Here is a 16,195-nt window from a genome sequence, read left to right as displayed (position 1 = left end):
AGGTAATCACTCACAGCAGAGCTGTGAGATTGTAGTTGACTGTGATAAAATACGTTTATTTCTGTATTTTTTTTTTCTGCTATCAGGGTTAGTTATCCTTTGCTAATGGGAGCAATCCTTTGCTAAAATTGTGTTTTTTTTACAAAGATTTGATGCTATAACTTTTCAGTTTATTAATTTTCAACTGTCATAACTTTTTCTGTGCTTCTTATAGGCACAGTACGTTTTCATATTATAGTAAATTACTTGAAAAGTATTTCCAAGTTGCTAGTTTATTTGCTAGTGTGTTAAACATGTCTGATTCAGAGGAAGATATCTGTGCTATATGTGCTAAAGCCAAAGTGGAGCCCAATAGAAATTTATGTACTAACTGCATAGATGCTACTTTAAATAAAAGTCAATCTGTACAAATTGAACATATTTCACCAAACAACGAGGGGAGAGTTATGCCGACTAACTCGCCTCACGTGTCAGTACCTGCATCTCCCGCTCGGGAGGTGCGTGATATTGTAGCGCCGAGTACATCTGGGCGGCCATTACAAATCACATTACAGGATATGGCTACTGTTATGACTGAAGTTTTGGCTAAATTACCAGAACTAAGAGGTAAGCGTGATCACTCTGGGGTGAGAACAGAGTGCGCTGATAATATTAGGGCCATGTCAGACACTGCGTCACAATTTGCAGAACATGAGGACGGAGAGCTTCATTCTGCGGGTGACGGTTCTGATCCAAACAAACTGGACTCAGATATTTCAAATTTTAAATTTAAGCTGGAAAACCTCCGGGTATTACTAGGGGAGGTGTTAGCGGCTCTGAATGATTGTAACACAGTTGCAATACCAGAGAAAATGTGTAGGTTGGATAAATATTTTGCGGTACCGTCGAGTACTGACGTTTTTCCTATACCTAAGAGACTTACTGAAATTGTTACTAAGGAGTGGGATAGACCCGGTGTGCCGTTCTCACCCCCTCCGATATTTAGAAAGATGTTTCCAATAGACGCCACCACACGGGACTTATGGCAAACGGTCCCTAAGGTGGAGGGAGCAGTTTCTACTTTAGCTAAGCGTACCACTATCCCGGTGGAGGATAGCTGTGCCTTTTCAGATCCAATGGATAAAAAGTTAGAGGGTTACCTTAAGAAAATGTTTGTTCAACAAGGTTTTATATTGCAACCTCTTGCATGCATTGCGCCTGTCACGGCTGCAGCAGCATTTTGGTTTGAGTCTCTGGAAGAGACACTTGAATCAGCACCATTAGATGAGATTACACACAAGCTTAAAGCCCTTAAGTTAGCTAACTCATTTATTTCGGATGCCGTAGTACATTTAACTAAACTTACGGCTAAGAATTCCGGATTCGCCATTCAGGCGCGCAGAGCACTGTGGCTAAAATCCTGGTCAGCTGACGTTACTTCTAAATCTAGATTGCTTAATATACCTTTCAAAGGGCAGACCTTATTCGGGCCCAGGTTGAAAGAAATTATCGCTGACATTACAGGAGGTAAAGGCCATGCCCTGCCTCAAGACAGAGCCAAACCTAAGGCTAGACAGTCTAATTTTCGTTCCTTTCGTAATTTCAAAGCAGGAGCAGCATCAACTTCCTCTGCACCAAAACAGGAAGGAGCTGTTGCTCGCTACAGACAAGGCTGGAGACCTAACCAGTCCTGGAACAAGGGCAAGCAGGCCAGGAAACCTGCTGCTGCCCCTAAGACAGCATGAATTGAGGGCCCCCGATCCGGGAACGGATCTAGTGGGGGGCAGACTTTCTCTCTTCGCCCAGGCTTGGGCAAGAGATGTCCAGGATCCCTGGGCGTTAGAGATCATATCTCAGGGATACCTTCTGGACTTCAAATCCTCTCCCCCAAGAGGGAGATTTCATCTGTCAAGGTTGTCAACAAACCAAATAAAGAAAGAGGCGTTTCTACGCTGCGTACAAGATCTTTTATTAATGGGAGTGATCCATCCGGTTCCGCGGTCGGAACAAGGACAAGGGTTTTACTCAAATCTGTTTGTGGTTCCCAAAAAAGAGGGAACTTTCAGGCCAATCTTGGATTTAAAGATCCTAAACAAATTCCTAAGAGTTCCATCGTTCAAAATGGAAACTATTCGGACAATTTTACCCATGATCCAAAAGGGTCAGTACATGACCACATTGGATTTAAAGGATGCTTACCTTCACATACCGATTCACAAAGATCATTACCGGTATCTAAGGTTTGCCTTTCTAGTCAGGCATTACCAGTTTGTAGCTCTTCCATTCGGATTGGCTACGGCTCCAAGAATCTTCACAAAGGTTCTGGGTGCTCTTCTGGCGGTACTAAGACCGCGAGGAATTTCGGTAGCTCCGTACCTAGACGACATTCTGATACAATCTTCAAGCTTTCAAACTGCCAAGTCTCATACAGAGTTAGTACTGGCATTTCCAAGGTCGCATGGATGGAAGGTGAACGAAAAGAAGAGTTCTCTCTTTCCACTCACAAGAGTTCCCTTCTTGGGGACTCTTATAGATTCTGTAGAAATGAAGATTTACCTGACAGAAGACAGGTTAACAAAGCTTCAAAATGCATGCCGTGTCCTTCATTCCATTCAACACCCGTCAGTAGCTCAATGCATGGAGGTGATCGGCTTAATGGTAGCGGCAATGGACATAGTACCCTTTGCACGCCTACATCTCAGACCGCTGCAATTGTGCATGCTAAGTCAGTGGAATGGGGATTACTCAGCCTTGTCCCCTACTCTGAATCTGGATCAAGAGACCAGAAATTCTCTTCTATGGTGGCTTTCTCGGCCACATCTGTCCAGGGGGATGCCATTCAGCAGGCCGGACTGGACAATTGTAACAACAGACGCCAGCCTACTAGGTTGGGGCGCTGTCTGGAATTCTCTGAAGGCTCAGGGACAATGGAATCAGGAGGAGAGTCTCCTACCAATAAACATTCTGGAATTGAGAGCAGTTCTCAATGCCCTTCTGGCTTGGCCCCAGTTAACAACTCGGGGGTTCATCAGGTTTCAGTCGGACAACATCACGACTGTAGCTTACATCAACCATCAGGGAGGGACAAGAAGCTCCCTAGCAATGATGGAAGTATCAAAGATAATTCGCTGGGCAGAGTCTCACTCTTGCCACCTGTCAGCAATCCACATCCCGGGAGTGGAGAACTGGGAGGCGGATTTCTTAAGTCGTCAGACTTTTCATCCGGGGGAGTGGGAACTTCATCCGGAGGTCTTTGCCCAAATACTTCGACGTTGGGGCAAACCAGAGAGAGATCTCATGGCGTCTCGACAGAACGCCAAGCTTCCTCGTTACAGGTCCAGATCCAGGGATCCGGGAGCGGTTCTGATAGATGCTTTGACAGCACCTTGGACCTTCGGGATGGCTTATGTGTTTCCACCCTTCCCGATGCTTCCTCGATTGATTGCCAGAATCAAACAGGAGAGAGCATCAGTGATTCTAATAACGCCTGCATGGCCACGCAGGACTTGGTATGCAGATCTAGTGGACATGTCATCCTGTCCACCTTGGTCTCTACCTCTGAAACAGGACCTTCTGATCCAGGGTCCCTTCAAACATCAAAATCTAATTTCTCTGAAGCTGACTGCTTGGAAATTGAACGCTTGATTTTATCAAAACGTGGTTTTTCTGAGTCAGTTATTGATACCTTAATACAGGCTAGGAAGCCTGTTACCAGAAAGATTTACCATAAGATATGTCGCAAATACTTATATTGGTGCGAATCCAAGAGTTACTCATGGAGTAAGGTTAGGATTCCGAGGATATTGTCTTTTCTACAGGAAGGTTTAGAAAAGGGTTTATCCGCTAGTTCCTTAAAGGGACAGATTTCAGCTCTGTCCATTCTTTTACACAAACGTCTGTCAGAAGTTCCGGACGTTCAAGCTTTTTGTCAGGCTTTAGCTAGGATCAAGCCTGTGTTTAAAACTGTTGCTCCACCATGGAGTTTGAACTTAGTTCTTAATGTTTTACAGGGTGTTCCGTTTGAACCCCTTCATTCCATTGATATCAAGCTGTTATCTTGGAAAGTTCTGTTTTTAATGGCGATTTCCTCGGCTCGAAGAGTCTCTGAGTTATCTGCCTTACATTGTGATTCTCCTTATCTGATTTTTCATTCAGACAAGGTAGTTCTGCGTACTAAACCTGGGTTCCTACCTAAGGTGGTCACTAACAGGAATATCAATCAAGAGATTGTGGTTCCATCTTTGTGTCCTAATCCTTCTTCGAAGAAGGAACATCTGCTACACAATCTAGATGTAGTCCGTGCCCTGAAATTTTATCTACAGGCAACTAAGGATTTTCGACAAACGTCTTCCCTGTTTGTCGTTTATTCTGGTCAGAGGAGAGGTCAAAAAGCTTCGGCTACCTCTCTCTCTTTTTGGCTTCGTAGCATAATATGGTTAGCCTATGAGACTGCTGGACAGCAGCCTCCTGAAAGAATTACAGCACATTCTACTAGAGCTGTGGCTTCCACTTGGGCCTTTAAGAATGAGGCTTCTGTTGAACAGATTTGCAAGGCTGCAACTTGGTCTTCTCTTCATACTTTTTCCAAATTTTACAAATTTGACACTTTTGCTTCTTCGGAGGCTGTTTTTGGGAGAAAGGTTCTTCAGGCAGTGGTTCCTTCCGTATAAAGAGCCTGCCTGTCCCTCCCGTCATCCGTGTACTTTAGCTTTGGTATTGGTATCCCAGAAGTAATGATGACCCGTGGACTGACCACACTTAACAGGAGAAAACAAAATTTATGCTTACCTGATAAATTCCTTTCTCCTGTAGTGTGGTCAGTCCACGGCCCGCCCTGTTTTTTATGGCAGGTAAAAAAAATTTTGAATTATACTCCAGTCACCACTACACCCTTTGGCTTCTCCTTTCTCGTTGGTCCTTGGTCGAATGACTGGAGGTGACGTAGAGGGGAGGAGCTATATAGCAGCTCTGCTGGGTGAATCCTCTTGCACTTCCTGTTGGGGAGGAGTTAATATCTCCGAAGTAATGATGACCCGTGGACTGACCACACTACAGGAGAAAGGAATTTATCAGGTAAGCATAAATTTTGTTTTTCTGATTTTCCATCAGGGTAAGGCTATTTTGCAGACTTCTTTTAAATTTCTTCCTAAGGTTGTGAATTCTAACAACATTAGTAGCGAAACTGTTGTTCATTCCTTGTGTCCTAATCCTAAGAATACTCTTGAAAGAACTTTACATTCTTTGGATGTTGTAAGAGCTTTGAAATATTATGTCGAAGCTACTAAAGATTTCAGGAAGACTTCTAGTCTATTTGTTGTTTTTCCTGGTCCTAGGAAAGGTCAGAAAGCCTCTGCCATTTCTTTGGCATCTTGGTTAAAGCTTTTGATTCACAAGGCTTATTTGGAGGCGGGACAGTATCCGCCTCAGAATTACAGCTCATTCTACCAGATCAGTCGCCACTTCTTGGGCTTTTAAGATTGAAGCTTCGGTTGATCAGATTTGCAAAGCAGCAACTTGGTTTTCTTTGCATACATTTACTAAATTTTACCATTTTGATGTATTTGCTTCTTCTGAAGCAGTCTTTGGTAGAAAAGTTCTACAGGCAGCTGTTTCAGTTTGATTCTTCTGCTTATTATTTAAGTTTTTTTTCTTGAAATTTATGTGAGACTTATTTTTTTGTGGATTCAATTTTTTCAGCGGAAATAGTTGTTTTTATTTTATCCCTGACTTTCTAGTGACTCTTCTGTGGTCACCCACATCTTGGGTATTTCTATCCCATACGTCACTAGCTCATGGACTCTTGCCAATTACATGAAAGAAAACATAATTTATGTAAGAACTTACCTGATAAATTAATTTCTTTCATATTAGGAAGAGTCCATAAGGCCCACCCTTTTCATGGTGGTTATGATTTTTGTTTAAAAGGCAGCTCAATTTTATTTCCAGTTCTTCTTTTTCTATGTTTTTTTACTCCTTGTGTTTTCACCCCACTACTTGGCTATTCGTTAAACTGAATTGTGGGTGTGGTGAGGGGTGTATTTATAGGCATTTTGAGGTTTCGTAAACTTGGCTTCTCCTGGTAGGATTGTATATCCCATACGTCACTAGCTCATGGACTCTTGCCAATATGAAATAAATTAATTTATCAGGTAAGTTCTTACATAAATTATGTTTTTCAAGTAGACAAGTCCCCCTCTCCAAAAAAAAAAGATGAGACTTTTGTCTGTATAGGCAGGTGATCACTGCGGCTTATTTCTGTTCTGAACAACGGGGCCTCTCTAATCTATATTATAACCCCAAAAAGCCTGTATGGCCCCTATTTCACATGTGGCTACCCATGATGACAATTTAGTAAGGTGATCACCGTAACGGCAGTGGCCAAGTCTAAGAGAAAATTATACTTTTTTTTTTTTTTTTTTTTTTTTTTTTTAAATGTTTTTTACATTTTTTGCCGCAGCTATCTTTTATATGCCATAAATTATAAATTTAATAACTGTATATTGTGAATCTGCTGGGTCTGCTGACAAAAACAATATATAATTTGTGTAGGTCACACATTGAAATGTTACTTACAATAGGGTTTAAATGTAGGTAGGAAAAAAAGCTAAAAATTGACTCGGCACTGGGATGGGGGGGGAAAAAGCACAAAAAATCTTGGCAACGAAAGGGTTAAAGAGATGGGGTATGACAAATCAGAGACCAAACAACTTGCTTATTTACATACAGACATTCAGCAAAAAAACATCTATTTCAAGAGTTCATTAGTTTAGGGAAAATGTTATACAATGTTTACCTAGTTTCTAATGCCCTTCAAAGAATCCATGACTTTAGATGTGACAGCTCCACTATAAGTGGGAGTTCTGTTTATCTAATGGGAAACAGGCTCCTAGTCATAACTGCAGGAGTCCAGTCCTCTCATGTCATTACTGAACATACTGTGGGTAAGAAGCAGCCGCCAGTTCCTGGTTTTATAAATATATTCCTAAACAATTAATTGTATATTTTTAAAGAGACCTAAAGATGCTTTAAAATGATGGTAAATTTCCCTCTTTTTTAATAAATAGATCTGGAATGTTAGTGATATTTTAGATGGAGTTTAATTCATCAGTTGCAATGAAGAAGCTCTATAACTTACTTTTAAATGTAGCACTGAAATTCAAATACCCTGTGCCCCAGCTAACAGTTTGAGGTGTTGCCCTATCGGTGGTCTGGTCATACAACACTAACAGTAGCTAGAGTGCTGTTTGGAGATCAGTTCAAACCATTGGCTCACCAAAAAAAACTTTTGTAGCTGGCGGCCAGAGCGCGGGGTATTTGAATGTCAGAGATACATTAAAAAGTAAGTTATAGCGAATCTTCATTACAACTGATTAATTAAACTCCATCTAAAATATCACTAACATTCTGGATCTATTTATTCAGAGGAGAGTTTTTCCCATCTTTTTAATGCATTAGAGGATTTTCATATTGCTGGACTAAGTTTCAGAACAGTTTCTAATTGCGTCATTATGTCCATTTGTGCACATAATGTTAAAGGGCCTAATGCATTGCTTTATTTTACTGTTGCTGTGCAGTTACCTGTGGACAATAAGTGTTGATCTCAGAGATGTATCCATTTGGTACGTTTTATTTTTTTATTTTTAGTCCTTTACACTTGTATACCAAAATTGAACTTTGCCTTGCATTTTTTTTGTGGGGGTGTGGGGGGTTGCACTTGAGATAGCCACATAAACATATTTTGTTATTTTTGTCAACAGAATGAAATATTTGCCTCCCGCCACCAAGATGAGAACAGTATTGCTTGCATCGAGGAGAAGTGCTATGTCCTGACATTTGCAGAGTACTGCAGGTAGGTGGCATTGTTGTGACACGACTCAGTTTGCAGTTTATGCAGGAAATGTTTGCACCTTGGCTTCATGCAGACCAAATCAAAAACACTTCTGTTGCCAAAACTGCACTTAGTTTTTTTATCATTTGAAAAATGTTTTAATTTTTTTGTGTTTTTTTATTTTACCATTTGCTACCAATAGTCTGTTTGGATCTGACTGAATAATAAAAACACTATTACATAAATAAATTGTGTGTTTGAAGGCTGGAAAGGGATAAAAAAAAAAAAAAAAACTAAATTAAATACCATCTTACTTTCTTTCATGTAATTAGCAAGAGTCCATGAGCTAGTGACGTATGGGATATACATTCCTACCAGGAGGGGCAAAGTTTCCCAAACCTCAAAATGCCTACAAATACACCCCTCACCACACCCACAAATCAGTTTTACAAACTTTGCCTCCTATGGAGGTGGTGAAGTAAGTTTGTGCTAGATTCTACGTTGATATGCGCTCCGCAGCAGGTTGGAGCCCGGTTTTCCTCTCAGCGTGCAGTGAATGTCAGAGGGATGTGAGGAGAGTATTGCCTGTTTGAATTCAATGATCTCCTTCTACGGGGTCTATTTCATAGGTTCTCTGTTATCGGTCGTAGAGATTCATCTCTTACCTCCCTTTTCAGATCGACGATATACTCTTATATATACCATTTCCTCTGCTGATTTTCGTTTCAGTACTGGTTTGGCTTTCTAAAAACATGTAGATGAGTGTCCTGGGGTAAGTAAGTCTTATTTTCTGTGACACTCTAAGCTATGGTTGGGCACTTTTTTAATAAAGTTCTAAATATATGTATTCAAACATTTATTTGCCTTGACTCAGGATGTTCAACATTCCTTATTTTCAGACAGTCGGTTTCATATTTGGGATAATGCATTTGAATCAATCATTTTTCTTACCTTTAAAATTTGACTTTTTTTCCCTGTGGGCTGTTAGGCTCGCGGGGGCTGAAAATGCTTCATTTTATTGCGTCATTTTTGGCGCAGACTTTTTTGGCGCAAATTTTTTTTTTCTGTTTCCGGCGTCATACGTGTCGCCGGAAGTTGCGTCATTTTTGACGTTCTTTTGCGCCAAAAATGTCGGCGTTCCTGATGTGGCGTCATTTTTGGCGCCAAAAGCATTTAGGCGCCAAATAATGTGGGCGTCTTATTTGGCGCTAAAAAAATATGGGCGTCTCTTTTGTCTCCACATTATTTAAGTCTCATTATTTATTGCTTCTGGTTGCTAGAAGCTTGTTCCTTGGCATTTTTTCCCATTCCTGAAACTGTCATTTAAGGAATTTGATCAATTTTGCTTTATATGTTGTTTTTTCTCTTACATATTGCAAGATGTCTCACGTTGCATCTGAGTCAGAAGATACTTCAGGAAAATCGCTGTCTGGTGCTGGAACTACCAAAGCTAAGTGTATCTGCTGTAAACTTTTGGTAGCTGTTCCTCCAGCTGTTGTTTGTATTAATTGTCATGACAAACTTGTTAATGCAGGTATTTCCTTTAGTAATGTACCATTACCTGTTGCAGTTCCATCAACATCTAATGTTCAGAGTGTTCCTGATAACATAAGATTTTGTTTCTGAATCCATCAAGAAGGCTATGTCTGTTATTCCTCCTTCTAGTAAACATAAAAAATCTTTTAAAACTTCTCTTTATACAGATGAATTTTTAAATGAACATCATCATTCTGATTCTAATGACTCTTCTGGTTCAGAGGATTCTGTCTCAGAGGTTGATGCTGATAAATCTTCACATTTATTTAAAATGGAATTTATTCGTTCTTTACTTAAAGAGGTACTAATTGCTTTAGAAATTGAGGATTCTGGTCCTCTTGATACTAAATCTAAACGTTTAGATAAAGTCTTTAAATCTCCTGTGGTTATTCCAGAAGTTTTTCCTGTTCCTGGTTCTATTTCTGAAGTAATTTCCAGAGAATGGAATAATTTGGGTAATTCATTTACTCCTTCTAAACGTTTTAAGCAATTATATCCTGTGCCGTCTGACAGATTAGAATTTTGGGACAAAATCCCTAAAGTTGATGGGGCTATTTCTACCCTTGCTAAACGTACTACTATTCCTACGTCAGATGGTACTTCGTTTAAGGATCCTTTAGATAGGAAAATTGAATCGTTTCTAAGAAAAGCTTATCTGTGTTCAGGTAATCTTCTTAGACCTGCTATATCATTGGCTGATGTTGCTGCAGCTTCAACTTTTTGGTTGGAAACTTTAGCGCAACAAGTAACAGATCATGATTCTCATAATATTATTATTCTTCTTCAACATGCTAATAATTTTATCTGTGATGCCATTTTTGATATTATCAGAGTTGATGTCAGGTTTATGTCTCTAGCTATTTTAGCTAGAAGAGCTTTATGGCTTAAAACTTGGAATGCTGATATGTCTTCTAAATCAACTCTACTTTCCATTTCTTTCCAGGGTAACAAATTATTTGGTTCTCAGTTGGATTCTATTATCTCAACTGTTACTGGTGGGAAAGGAACTTTTTTACCACAGGATAAAAAATCTAAGGGTAAAAACAGGGCTAATAATCGTTTTCGTTCCTTTCGTTTCAACAAAGAACAAAAGCCTGATCCTTCATCCTCAGGAGCAGTTTCAGTTTGGAAACCATCTCCAGTCTGGAATAAATCCAAGCAAAGCCAGCTTCTAAGTCCACATGAAGGTGCGGCCCTCATTCCAGCTCAGCTGGTAGGGGGCAGGTTACGTTTTTTCAAAGAAATTTGGATCAATTCTGTTCACAATCTTTGGATTCAGAACATTGTTTCAGAAGGGTACATAATTGGTTTCAAGATAAGACCTCCTGCAAAGAGATTTTTTTCTTTCCCGTGTCCCAGTAAATCCAGTGAAAGCTCAAGCATTTCTGAAATGTGTTTCAGATCTAGAGTTGGCTGGAGTAATTATGCCAGTTCCAGTTCTGGAACAGGGGCTGGGGTTTTATTCGAATCTCTTCATTGTACCAAAGAAGGAGAATTCCTTCAGACCAGTTCTGGATCTAAAAATATTGAATCGTTATGTAAGGATACCAACGTTCAAGATGGTAACTGTAAGGACTATCTTGCCTTTTGTTCAGCAAGGGCATTATATGTCCACAATAGATTTACAGGATGCATATCTGCATATTCCGATTCATCCAGATCATTATCAGTTCCTGAGATTCTCTTTCCTGGACAAGCATTACCAGTTTGTGGCTCTGCCGTTTGGCCTAGCTACAGCTCCAAGAATTTTTTCAAAGGTTCTCGGTGCCCTTCTGTCTGTAATCAGAGAACAGGGTATTGTGGTATTTCCTTATTTGGACGATATCTTGGTACTTGCTCAGTCTTCACATTTAGCAGAATCTCATACGAATCGACTTGTGTTGTTTCTTCAAGATCATGGTTGGAGGATCAATTCACTAAAAAGTTCATTGATTCCTCAGACAAGGGTAACCTTTCTGGGTTTCCAGATAGATTCAGTGTCCATGACTCTGTCTTTGACAGACAAGAGACGTCTAAAATTGATTTCAGCTTGTCGAAACCTTCAGTCACAATCATTCCCTTCGGTAGCCTTATGCATGGAAATTCTAGGTCTTATGACTGCTGCATCGGACGCAATCCCCTTTGCTCGTTTTCACATGCGACCTCTTCAGCTCTGTATGCTGAGTCAATGGTGCAGGGATTACACAAAGATATCTCAATTAATATCTTTAAAACCGATTTTACGACACTCTAACGTGGTGGACAGATCACCATCGTTTAATTCAGGGGGCTTCTTTTGTTCTTCCGACCTGGACTGTAATTTCAACAGATGCAAGTCTTACCGGTTGGGGAGCTGTGTGGGGATCTCTGACGGCACAAGGAGTTTGGGAATCTCAGGAGGTGAGATTACCGATCAATATTTTGGAACTCCGTGCAATTTTCAGAGCTCTTCAGTCTTGGCCTCTTCTGAAGAGAGAATCGTTCATTTGTTTTCAGACAGACAATGTCACAACTGTGGCATACATCAATCATCAAGGAGGGACTCACAGTCCTCTGGCTATGAAAGAAGTATCTCGAATTCTGGTTTGGGCGGAATCCAGCTCCTGTCTAATCTCTGCGGTTCAAATCCCAGGTATAGACAATTTGGAAGCGGATTATCTCAGTCGCCAAACGTTGCATCCGGGCGAATGGTCTCTTCACCCAGAGGTATTTCTTCAGATTGTTCAAATGTGGGAACTTCCAGAAATAGATCTGATGGCGTCTCATCTAAACAAGAAACTTCTCAGGTATCTGTCCAGATCCTGGGATCCTCAGGCGGAGGCAGTGGATGCATTATCACTTCCTTGGAAGTATCATCCTGCCTATATCTTTCCGCCTCTAGTTCTTCTTCTTCCAAGAGTAATCTCCAAGATTCTGAAGGAATGCTCGTTTGTTCTGCTGGTAGCTCCGGCATGGCCTCACAGGTTTTGGTATGCGGATCTTGTCCGGATGGCCTCTTGCCATCCGTGGACTCTTCCGTTAAGACCAGACCTTCTGTCGCAAGGTCCTTTTTTCCATCAGGATCTCAAATCCTTAAATTTAAAGGTATGGAGATTGAACGCTTGATTCTTGGTCAAAGAGGTTTCTCTGACTCTGTGATTAATACTATGTTACAGGCTCGTAAATCTGTATCTAGAGAGATATATTATAGAGTCTGGAAGACTTATATTTCTTGGTGTCTTTCTCATCATTTTTCTTGGCATTCTTTTAGAATTCCGAGAATTTTACAGTTTCTTCAGGATGGTTTAGATAAAGGTTTGTCCGCAAGTTCTTTGAAAGGACAAATCTCTGCTCTTTCTGTTCTTTTTCACAGAAAGATTGCTAGTCTTCCTGATATTCTTTGTTTTGTACAAGCTTTGGTTCGTATAAAACCTGTCATTAAGTCAATTTCTCCTCCTTGGAGTTTGAATTTGGTTCTGGGGGCTCTTCAAGCTCCTCCTTTTGAACCCATGCATTCATTGGACATTAAATTAAATTACTTTCTTGGAAAGTTTTGTTCCTTTTGGCGATCTCTTCTGCCAGAAGAGTCTCTGAATTATCTGCTCTTTCTTGTGAGTCTCCTTTTCTGATTTTTCATCAGGATAAGGCGGTGTTGCGAACTTCTTTTGAATTTTTACCTAAGGTTGTGAATTCCAACAACATTAGTAGAGAAATTGTGGTTCCCTCATTATGTCCTAATCCTAAGAATTCTAAGGAGAAATCGTTGCATTCTTTGGATGTTGTTAGAGCTTTGAAATATTATGTTGAAGCTACTAAGTCTTTCCGAAAGACTTCTAGTCTATTTGTTATCTTTTCCGGTTCTAGAAAAGGCCAGAAAGCTTCTGCCATTTCTTTGGCATCTTGGTTGAAATCTTTAATTCCGGTTCTAGAAAAGGCCAGAAAGCTTCTGCCATTTCTTTGGCATCTTGGTTGAAATCTTTAATTCCGGTTCTAGAAAAGGCCAGAAAGCTTCTGCCATTTCTTTGGCATCTTGGTTGAAATCTTTAATTCATCATGCCTATGTCGAGTCGGGTAAAACTCCGCCTCAAAGGATTACAGCTCATTCTACTAGGTCAGTTTCTACTTCCTGGGCGTTTAGGAATGAAGCTTCGGTTGATCAGATTTGCAAAGCAGCAACTTGGTCCTCTTTGCATACTTTTACTAAATTCTACCATTTTGATGTATTTTCTTCTTCTGAAGCAGTTTTTGGTAGAAAAGTACTTCAGGCAGCGGTTTCAGTTTGAATCTTCTGTTTGTTTTTCATTAAACTTTATTTTGGGTGTGGATTATTTTCAGCAGGAATTGGCTGTCTTTATTTTATCCCTCCCTCTCTAGTGACTCTTGCGTGGAAAGATCCACATCTTGGGTAGTCATTATCCCATACGTCACTAGCTCATGGACTCTTGCTAATTACATGAAAGAAAACATAATTTATGTAAGAACTTACCTGATAAATTCATTTCTTTCATATTAGTAAGAGTCCATGAGGCCCACCCTTTTTTGTGGTGGTTATGATTTTTTTGTATAAAGCACAATTATTCCAATTCCTTATTTTTTATGCTTTCGCACTTTTTTCTTATCACCCCACTTCGTGGCTATTCGTTAAACTGATTTGTGGGTGTGGTGAGGGGTGTATTTGTAGGCATTTTGAGGTTTGGGAAACTTTGCCCCTCCTGGTAGGAATGTATATCCCATACGTCACTAGCTCATGGACTCTTGCTAATATGAAAGAAATGAATTAATCAGGTAAGTTCTTACATAAATTATGTTTTTTTGTATAGAATATTCTAAAGGACCGGTGTACTATCTAAAAAAAAATGGTTTCCTTTAAAAAGGACAGTGTGCCCTTATTTTTTCTTACTTTTTTTTTCATCCCTTTAATTTGTTCCCAATTATCTGCTGGAGTTTATTCAATTGTTTACACATCACTCTTTACCTTTATTTCAGCATTTGAAATAGCTTATTTTTGCCTGTGGGATCCCTAACTATACTGAAACTTAGCAGCAGAAATTACACTCCCAGTGGGGGGTTAGAAAGAACAAATTAAATTTAACATTTTATTACTTAACTTTCCTAAGTATTGGGCTTTGGACAGAGAACCTAAATAAGCGTCTGTGTACAGAAAGTGATACATTAGGGACTTCTGATTTCTCTGCAAACTCAGCCCATTTTAATTGATTGTGGTTTCAAAGAGCAAAAACGGCTATTTCTCTTGTTAACTGTATCCAGTCCACGGATCATCCATTACTTGTGGGATATTCTCCTTCCCAACAGGAAGTTGCAAGAGGATCACCCACAGCAGAGCTGCTATATAGCTCCTCCCCCAACTGCCATATCCAGTCATTCTCTTGCAACTCTCAACAAAGCTGGAGGTCGTAAGAGGAGAGTGGTGTTTTATACTTAGTTTATTTCTTCAATCAAAAGTTTTTTAAATGGTACCGGAGCGTACTGTTTATCTCAGGCAGTATTTAGAAGAAGAATCTGCCTGCGTTTTCTATGATCTTAGCAGAAGTAACTAAGATCCATTGCTGTTCTCACATATTCTGAGGAGTGAGGTAACTTCAGAGGGGGAATGGCGTGCAGGTTTTCCTGCAATAAGGTATGTGCAGTTAATATTTTTCTAGCGATGGAATTTGCTAGAAAATGCTGCTGATACCGGAGTAATGTAAGTAAAGCCTTAAATGCAGTGATATCGACTGGTATCAGGCTTATTAATAGAGATACATACTCTTATAAAAGTGTAATATAAAACGTTTGCTGGCATGTTTAATCGTTTTTATATATGTTTGGTGATAAAACTTATTGGGGCCTAGTTTTTTTCCACATGGCTGGCTTGAATTTTGCCTAGAAACAGTTTCCTGAGGCTTTCCACTGTTGTAATATGAGTGGGAGGGGCCTATTTTAGCTCTTTTTTTTGCGCATCAAAAATTAGACACAGACATCCAGCTTCTTCCTGCATGATCCAGGACATCTCTGAAGGGCTCAAAAGGCTTTAAAGTCATATTTGAGGGAGGTAAAAAGCCACAGTAGTACTGTGGCAGTTGTTGTGACTGTTTTAAAAACGTTTTTGTCATTTATTATTCCGGTTTTGGTATTAAGGGGTTAATCATCCATTTGCAAGTGGGTGCAATGCTCTGCTAACTTGCTACATACACTGTAAAAATTTTGTTAGTGTAACTGCCTTTTTTCACTGTTATTTCAAATTTTGACAAAATTTGAGTTTCTTAAAGGCGCAGTAAGGTTTTTATATTGCTTGTAAACTTGTTTTAAAGTGTTTTCCAAGCTTGCTAGTCTCATTGCTAGTCTGTTTAAACATGTCTGACACAGAGGAAACTACTTGTTCATTATGTTTGAAAGCCATGGTGGAGTCCCATAGGAGACTTCAAAGTCTAAGTTACTCAACATTCCTTTCAAGGGGCAGACCCTATTCGGGCCTGGCTTGAAGGAAATTATTGCTGACATTACTGGAGGTAAGAGTCATACCCTTCCTCAGGACAGGGCCAAACAGTCTAATTTTCGTGCCTTTCGAAATTTCAAGGCAGGAGCAGCATCAACTTCCTCCGCTTCAAAACAAGAGGGAACTCTTGCTCATTCCAGACAGGCCTGGAAACCTAACCAGTCCTGGAACAAGGGCAAGTAGACCAGAAAGCCTGCTGCTGCCCCCAAGACAGCATGAAGGAACGGCCCCCTATCCAGGTGTGGGCAAGAGATGTTCAGGATCCCTGGGCGTTGGAGATCATATCTCAGGGATAGCTTCTGGACTTCAAAGCTTCTCCACAAGGGAGATTTCATCTTTCAAGGTTATCAGTAAACCAGATAAAGAAAGAGGCATTCCTAAGCTGTGTGCAAGACCTC

General features: G+C 40.2%; 1 protein-coding gene across 1 annotated transcript in view; it reads left to right on the top strand.

Annotated features, from left to right (window-relative positions):
- BAHD1 (bromo adjacent homology domain containing 1) overlaps positions 1–16,195 on the top strand; it is a 509,383-nt gene that overhangs the window by 375,558 nt on the left and 117,630 nt on the right. The window contains exon 6 of the mRNA XM_053697895.1: positions 7,737–7,828. Coding sequence (XP_053553870.1) covers positions 7,737–7,828 — 92 coding nt within the window. The remainder of the gene's footprint in view (positions 1–7,736; positions 7,829–16,195) is intronic.

Source organism: Bombina bombina, chromosome 1, assembly GCF_027579735.1.
Source record: "Bombina bombina isolate aBomBom1 chromosome 1, aBomBom1.pri, whole genome shotgun sequence".
Lineage (NCBI taxonomy): Eukaryota > Metazoa > Chordata > Amphibia > Anura > Bombinatoridae > Bombina > Bombina bombina.
This window is presented reverse-complemented; position numbering and strand designations above follow the sequence as displayed.